An 8,821-nucleotide genomic window follows, 5' to 3' on the forward strand; every position below is an offset into this window, starting at 1 on the left:
GAATCTTTTGAAACAAACAGAAGAATAATAAAACGCATTAAAATATAGTTTAAAACACGGAACAACATATTACAATAATACAAATGACAATAGAATATTAACATTTCGAGTAACTTAAATATTTACAACACATGACAACAGCGTATAAAAATACAGGACAACATAGTTTAGGACACTGGACAACATAAAACAAAACAGAGGACAACACAAGCCAACAAAAATATTAACAGTTTTACACAGGTTTTTAAAAACAACAGAATATTAAAAGTCTAACTACATAAACAACAAAAAGATATACATATTTATGTCCCCAATTGTTGGTAGGTTATTTTTAGAAATAAACGACATCCCAACACTGGGAATTTTGTCTTTGGTACATGGTGATGATGGTTCATCCATAGGACTACATAAGACAAAAAAAGAGAAATCAGCATAAAGAATACATGACAACACATGAACAACATATTACAGTAATACATGACAACATATTGAATAAAATGCAGAAAGACATATTGGATAAAACGCATTAAAACACAAAAAAAATATAGTTAAAAACACGGAACAACATATTACAATAACACAAATGACATCAGAATATTAACATTTCGAGCAACTTCAATATTTACACGGGACAACATAGTTTAAGACACGGGACATCATAGTTTAAGACACGGGACAACATAGAACAAAACAGAGGACAACACAAGCCAACAAAAATATTAACAGTTTTATACAGGTTCTTGAAAACAACAAAAATATTAACAGTTTTATACAGGTTCTAGCTACATATTGGTTCCTACACATAACAATCACAAAACAACAGAAAAACGTGAATCTCTTAAAACAAACAGAAGAACAATAAAACAAAGAAAAAAGTAAGCTATGATGGCAGAGAAGATATACCATTAGAAGAAGAAGCTAATCGGACAGTCGGACAGTGACGAAGACGAATCTAAACAAAACGCAAGGAGAAGACGACGAGGATGAAGACAAATCTAAAGAACGGAAGGACGACGAGGATGAAGACGCAAGAACAGTAAGAAGTTAAACGATGATGATGAAGACGAATCTAAAGAACGTAAGGAGAAAAGGCTAGACGGCGCGGATGAAGACGAATCTAAAGAATGGAAGGAGAAGATGATAAACAGTGTGCCGAGGGTGAAGAAAATGGAAGAAGAAGAATAAGGAGGGTTTTGTTTGATGAGCGGGAAATGAGATGAGGGTTTGCTAGAGAGAGAAGATGTAATTTTTTTCTCTTTCCTCCGTGGCATGCCAGGTGGATTCGCTTCTTGTTTCGTTCCCCCAATTCGTTTCTTGTATCATTTCTCTTTCAATAAACACCACATACATACATATACATATATATACATATACATACATATACATATATATATACATATACACACATATATACATATACACACATATATACATATATATATATACATACATATATATATATATACATATATACATATATACATATATATATATATACATTAAATTTAGATACCATTATTTTTAGGATCGGATATAATAAATAAAAAATAGAGCTTATAATGAAAGTCTGACGAGGGACAACACATGTTTAGGACATAAAGAAATGTCTATCAATCAATTATAATACTTAACTTTAATTTAAAGTTCCATAATGTCCAACGTGCCTAAACAGTGGTCAAATAGGACTAAACAGGAACACAAAATTAAAGTACCATTTTATAAAAGGGATCGACACTTCAAATCCATGCCAGATGTCCATTCAAACTTCTAAGATAAGCTTTAATTTTTTATGAATTACTTTTTTTTAGGTAGGGTAGTTAGCCGACATGATCAACATCTAATTAGATTAGCCTATTAGGCTTGACATTTAAAGCAAATAATTAAATACGTAGTAAGATTTGAAACGTACCCGAAATTGAAGGTTAAACACACTGTCCTCCAAACTTTTATTCATGCAACTTCCAATATATTACAATAGGGTGATGGTGATAGAGAGTACAATAGAGAGAGAGTACAATACAGACTTCAGGGGTCGTTTTCGCCTCCCCTTCCAACCCAACATGAACAACTATTTATAGTAAAATATTTAACAAAAGTTAAAAACTTGAACAGTGACTCCTGGGATTCCCGGGATAAGTTTTTTTTTCCGCAAATTACGGATCTTGTCTCTTCTTCTGCAAATAGTACCTCCCGGGATTCCCGGGATAAGTTTTTTTTTCGCATCTTACGGATCTTGTTTCCTCTTTAAATCTTGAACTGGCTGGATGATGATGATCCAACGTCTTTTCTTGAAATTTTTTCAACCAAGGTGTCTTTGATTGCTTCGAAAATGTCTTCAATACCGACATCACTTTGAGCGTCTTGGAGATAATCAGATGCCATAGTTGAATCTGATTTGTTTGATTTATTATCATCTTCAAATTTAAACATAAAATCTTTCTTCATTTCTTCAATATATGCAGATATCATCTGGCTCTTTGATAAGTTCTCTGACCTCATTCGAAATTTTTTGGAGATATAATCAAACGGGGACGGTGCTTCAGCTACTTGTCGTTTTTCTTCATACATACTTATTTGCTGGTGTAGGAGGTCCATTGTCTCCTTCCCGAATCACTCATTTGTTTCCTGATCTATTCTTATCATTTTATCCCAAAATTTATAATAAGATGATCTAAACAGACAGGGAATGCCTGTTTTGGTATAACCAAATTCAGAAATCCATTTTCCAAATCCATGTAATGGAAAATTAAGTAAAAAAGAAACATGAAGCTATTCCTTCAATATATAAATTAGCTTCTTGTTTTTCAGAAGCTGGGGAGATACCTCGCTCCATTTATCAAATAGGACTTTGATCTCTTCTGGTAAAACCTTTGGACTAGGACCAAAACAGTAAAATCAGTCTATGAACCAGTGGGGAATGTCTCCTCTATAGACATTTGATACCATTATTTATATGTATATATATATATATATACTTCCAGTCAAATTATTATCTAATAAAAAAAATAAAAATAAAAAACATTGTTTACATGGTTTGTTTCCGTTGGTCTAAAACTCATTTATTTGGTCATGAACATATTTTACTACTTAACAAGAATTTACTTTGAATAGTCCACCTATTGATATGAAAACATAAACTTAACATACAGTACTATATGTTATCTTCTCAAATTATTTTGTATCACTCATAAAGATATCTATACAAGACTTCATTCTTATGTGTACAAAGCTTTTGGGAAAAAATAGACAGAAAGATAAATAGTAGAATTTAATAATATCAATATCACTCTTAGAATAATGTATTATTCCCATGGCTATTAGGATAATAGTCTAATGCATCTCCAAATGGATTTGATGAACCCATGTATAATGTCGAATTCAAATTGTGTTGAGGGTATTGTGGTAAGCATAGATAAGGTTGTGACACGGCCGTATCCATCCAAACCATGGGGCTCTGTTGTTGGTACATGAACTGCTGTTGTTGAGCCATCATGGCCATTTGCACCCCGGTTGGGGGAGCTACGTTGTTGAAAATTGAAAACGAGTCCACGGTTTGCTCAAATGGGTTGGTTCCAAATCCATAACCTGCGTTTTGTAGTTGAAGTTGCCTTCTCGCAACATCATCTTCGTACAAGCTATCAAGTAGTAACCTGTCAAATCCGCCAGCCTGAAATTGAACCGGAAAATAAATTATATATTCATCATAGTAAGCATGCATAATGCGAATGAAGAAATCATCGGTTTGGATACAAACCAATTTTCTTTCGGTTAATTGGGTTGTGGTGTTGCTTGGCGTAGTTACAAGAGCTAGCTCCCATCCCATTGTGTTTCCGATTTCACTCATCCTCAAATTGTTTGATTGGTCAACACTTCCTAAAATAAGAGATGGTAACATTCGTTATCTTAATCAATCTTTAAATTTGACTGTCATTACCCGTATTTATATGAATGAATTAGTTCTTTGTGGAATCATACTGGACCCCAGCCAGATGACGAGTTGAAATGAAGCTATTTATGGCTTACCAGGTGGGAAAATGGCAAGAGCCAAGGCATTGCTTTCTTCTAGTTCAATAGCTTTCGGGTTAGTTTCTCTTAATCCCTACAACATGGAAAGAAATGTATCCCAATGGTAAAAAAACTTGTTATTCAAGTAACCAATGAACATTCTAGAATTTGATCTTACTAGAAAATCAGCAGGTTCATCAATTGATATAAACGGTAAAGGTTCCTTTTTCCTGGGCTGGACCTTTTCTGTCGCATTACTCTTCACTTCCACTTGGTTTTCATTTTCTTTGGGAACAACTTCTTTCATTTCCTCCTGTTCTTTCTTTGTATCGTAATAATCCTATATATTCATTTCAACAAAATTGATTCTAAATGGAGACAATTTGTTTTTAGTGAACATGTAGAATCTTGCTCACCAATCTTTTAACTGAAACCGAGCAAGTTTGAGGAGCTTCTAGGACATATTCTTCCATCGTGACAAGAAACGAAGGAGGCGGCTGTTTAATTTGTTTATGCAAATTCAGTTTTGTATAATGAATTGATGATAAGAGAGAGCTACAATTAGTTGTAAGAGTAAAACCTGTCTTAGAACTGGAAACTGAAAATTCCTGACCAGTTCCAAACCTTTGCAAAATTCATAGAAATCTGCAAGAATGTATGCCTACAAGACACCAAAAAAAAAGATGATTTGCACCTTTTGTCTGTCTTTTAGAAAAGATATAGGTTATGTTGCTTTTTTTTTTTTTTAATTCAAGTTTATTCACAAAGATTTTGAAGTGTTTATATAGTCTTATTAACCTGTTTGCCAGCTCGTTTATATATGTTCAGAGCCTTCACAGTGTTTTGTCTAGACATTCCGAAGAACTACAAAGAATGACAAACAAACCATTTGTGTTTCCAAAAAGAATGTAAAGAAGAATCATCAAAGCAAAAGAAGAAATTTTGCAGCCATACCAGCTCGACAAGATTAATGATCCCATCATTGATAGCGCAATATATTTTGAAGCTTTCTTTTAATACCTGTAAGAGAAAAGTGTTAACAAAATACAAGTTTCTAATTAGGGAATGTCATAATTTCTCTTTTTGATTCGTTGTGTTTATTTGTCTTTTACCTTGTGGCTTCTTTTGATTATCATGTTTTAACTTATGACTACTTTGGTCATAACTTGGACTTATTTGGTGTTATGCAAAACGCCTCACTTTTTAAAAAACAAGTACATTAATGTCCTAGAAATCCAAACTATAGGAATCAACTAAAAGCCCACTACTCCCTATAAATGTACAAAATAAATTACAAAATGAAATCATCAGCTCAGCCATGCACATGACGATATCAAGAACAATCATATGGTTGATTCTTTCTTTTTCTCGACCCAAAAATGTGTCAACCCTAACTCGGGATTGTGGAATTGACATGTTTCTTGTGCTTTTATTTATTATTTATACTCTTGTACTATGTTAAAGACAATTTCTACTGAGGTTAGCATGGTTTATAGATTCATATTACCCAAAAGAAGATTTAATGAATTCAAGAACTTAAAAAAAGTAAGACTATCATTACACATACCATGGCCAGGGTATATTGAATAAGGTAATCATTGAAAGCTGCCCCCTCAGGCTGTATAGAAGAGTTCTATATCAGTTTGATCAAATACTTTTACGGTTTTACCTAAAAGTATACAATCATTGAAAAAGAATTCCCAAATCTTACCCGACATCCAGTTAATCGATACAAAAGCTGTTGCAAGGCAGGTAGCTGCAGGAGCAACTCCTCACCGTTCACAAGTCGTGTCTGGCTATGCACCTACATGATCAGACTAGTACCATTACATAATCCGAACGCACTAAAAGGCAAGAAAATTGGTTAAAATTCCTAATGAGACTATTCACTTTTCTTCCTCCTGGTGAAGTTTTAGTGAGGCGTTCTGCTTCTATATCGTATTTCAGTACTCTGCAGCACTCCAGTCTTTCCTCTAGGAAGAGAGCGTACATTCTTACCCAAGACGAGCAATGCCAAGCTGCATAATACAGTGAAAAAACAAACAATTACAATCCAAGACATGACATGACATCATTTTCCATAAAAAAAACTCGAAGCTCTAAATCAAAATAGCTGAGGTAAACATGGAGCTCAGCTCTGTTGTCGCAGGTGAATCCCCTTTTAAATATTACAAACTTTAAGTTTTGAAAAAGATAAACAAAAGAGAATTTAAGGAACATAATCATTTAAATTCACCTAAAGGGCTTGAATCATCCTTGAAATTGGGTATTTGAAGAATATTTCTTCTGTGCGAGTAGTTCAATAATTCTTCCCTAAAAATAGGATCACCTTCTCTGAGTGTTCGATGGATAACTATCAAAGTTTTGATCGCAACCTGTGTTGAATGGATCATCATATTAAGATTCAAGAGGAACAATAGTAAGATCAAACAAGCGGAGAGAAAGACATTACAATCCAATTTCGCGTCTTCGACAACCTCCTTCCAAGAGCTCGAATACAATAAGCAACGTCTTCTCGAGGACGAACTATGGAAGTGGCGTAAAATATCTCTAGTGTTGAAAGAAGACATGAATTATCGTTAATCGATTCAGAATCGCGATAATTGTAATCTAGGGTTACGATTGAGCTTACTTCTAATATAGCGTTCCTTTGGCGGTGATTGGACATGACTGGTGGCTTTCACAATCGCAATATCCAAATCCTTACAAATAGAAACCGGAACAAATAATACAAATACAAAATGACAGGAATGAACATGATCGCAAATTGTGTACCTTGTATCCGCTATTGACCTTGGCGAGGCCAACCAAGGTGGTATCCTTGAGCGCGCCATAGGCCTTGCGGAAACTTGTAAAGGTGCTCATCCGTCCTTAATGGAGAAAACCTCAGGGAGGAGAGAGAGAGAGAGTTGAATGATCTTCGTCTTCGTCTCTCTCTCTTCCCAGTTTCTCTTTCTCCAGAATATATGCAGTAATGGAGATGATGATGATGATGATGATATTTGAAGGAAAAAGATGGAGGTAGTTTAGGTGGTTTCGAATGGCGTCTTCTTCATGTCCAAATTGAAGGTTCTCGTTTGTTTTATTATTTTGTTTTTATAGCATGACAGAAAATTATTTATTATTTATGTAATTATATTTTTTTAAGTATTTTTTTTTATTAAATTTGTATATGTGATGGAAAACATTAATTTAATTTATATAAAAAGTTTCATCATAATCATCGCGAATGGATAAGGTCTTTCATTAATGTAATAAGGTATATATATCAATTTGATTTTCATTTAAAATTAATTTGATTCAGCTTACCAGTTTTTCCCGCTCAACTCATTTATAACATTACGTAAAATTGTAATTTAATACAACGTTTACAAGTTATATTTAAACGATTTTATAAAAAGTTTATAAACGAATATGTTTGCGAGCTCATAAACGAGCCTTAAACGAATATGTTCACGATCTAATTTGTTGAATGTTTAAAAGCTCAACCTCGACTCGTATTAATATTTTTTGAATTTTTTAAACGAGCTTGAACGAATTTTTTATCTAGGCGAATCCAAATAGCTCACAAGTAACTCTATTATTAAGTGACAAAGTCACCTTAGGGTTGTGAGGTAGGGCTGAAAATGAGACGAGCTGCTGTGAGCTGCTCGCGAGAGCTCGGTCAAAGCTCGACTCGAGCTCGGTCAAACTCGAGCTTGAGCATGCTCGAGCTCGACTCGTTATATAATTGAGCCGAGTTCGAGTAGTTATATACTCGGCTCGAGTACTCGACGAGCTACTCGAATATATATAATTTATATTAATATAATTTATATTTAATTTATATTTTATATTTTATATATATTTTTTAATTTATATTTTATATTTTATATTTTATATTTTATATTTTATATTTTATATTTTATATTTTATATTTTATAATATAAAAAATTGTAATAGTTTAATTAAATATAAAATATGAGTATTAAAATATAAAATATAAATTTATACCCTAAATGGCTAAATCCCTAACGGGCACCCTCCCTCTTCATTCTTCTCCAGTTCTCCTCCAAAGTCCAAAATCCCTAACCCTAACCTTTCTCCTCCAAAATCCCTAACCTCTTCTCCTCCATAGTTCATTCGGACAGCCGCCAACAAAGAACTAGATTTTCATCAAACGAGAAAGCAAACGTCACCAAGGAGCTCAATGCAAAGCACCGAAAGGTTTTCATCGTTTTCCCCTTTTTTATTTTCATTTCAATTTCTTCTTTATTCTCTTTCGATCTTGCATAGATTCGATATGTTATACTTCCGATCTGTCAACAAAGAACTAGATTCTCTTCAATTTAATATCTGCATTTAGGAATCTTGCTAATATGAATACTGTAATACTGCATTTAAGTCTGTACTCTATAATACCTAAATCCCTAAAGACCACTTCTGTAATACTGTAATACTGTCCCAAATCAAAGGTTGAACGAAATTGGTATGAGTTATCTTCAATTTAATGTCTGCATTTAGGAATCTTGCTAATATGAATACTGTAATACTGCATTTAAGTCTGTACTCTGTAATACCTAAATCCTTAAAGACCACTTCTGTAATACTATAATACTGTCCCAAATCAAAGGTTGAACGAAATTAGTATGAGTTATCTTCAATTTAATGTCTGCATTTAGGAATCTTGCTAATATGAATACTGTAATACTGCATTTAATACTGCATTTAATGTCTGTAATACTGCATTTAATGAAATTTTCTAATATTACGCAGATAAGAATCTTCACCATTCGTGAGGTTCCTTTTACAGATATTCGGTCTTTCAACAGGTAAT

The 8,821-nt window shown here is 33.4% G+C and overlaps 1 protein-coding gene across 1 annotated transcript; it reads right to left on the reverse strand.

The window, feature by feature from the left end:
* Nucleotides 1-3,140: 3,140 nt before the first annotated feature.
* Nucleotides 3,141-6,598, reverse strand: LOC124918306 (putative clathrin assembly protein At5g57200; the record flags this gene model as incomplete). The annotated part of the gene is made up of 13 exons (XM_047458499.1): nt 3,141-3,667; nt 3,755-3,873; nt 4,024-4,099; nt 4,184-4,345; nt 4,422-4,502; nt 4,586-4,666; nt 4,804-4,869; nt 4,960-5,025; nt 5,573-5,623; nt 5,717-5,809; nt 5,896-6,023; nt 6,242-6,380; nt 6,458-6,598. Coding segments are annotated over 13 exons (1,581 nt in total), but the record flags the coding sequence as incomplete, so codon positions are not given.
* Between the last annotated feature and the right edge of the window lie 2,223 nt (nt 6,599-8,821).

Source organism: Impatiens glandulifera, unplaced genomic scaffold (assembly GCF_907164915.1).
Source record: "Impatiens glandulifera unplaced genomic scaffold, dImpGla2.1, whole genome shotgun sequence".
Classification (NCBI taxonomy): Eukaryota; Viridiplantae; Streptophyta; class Magnoliopsida; order Ericales; family Balsaminaceae; genus Impatiens; species Impatiens glandulifera.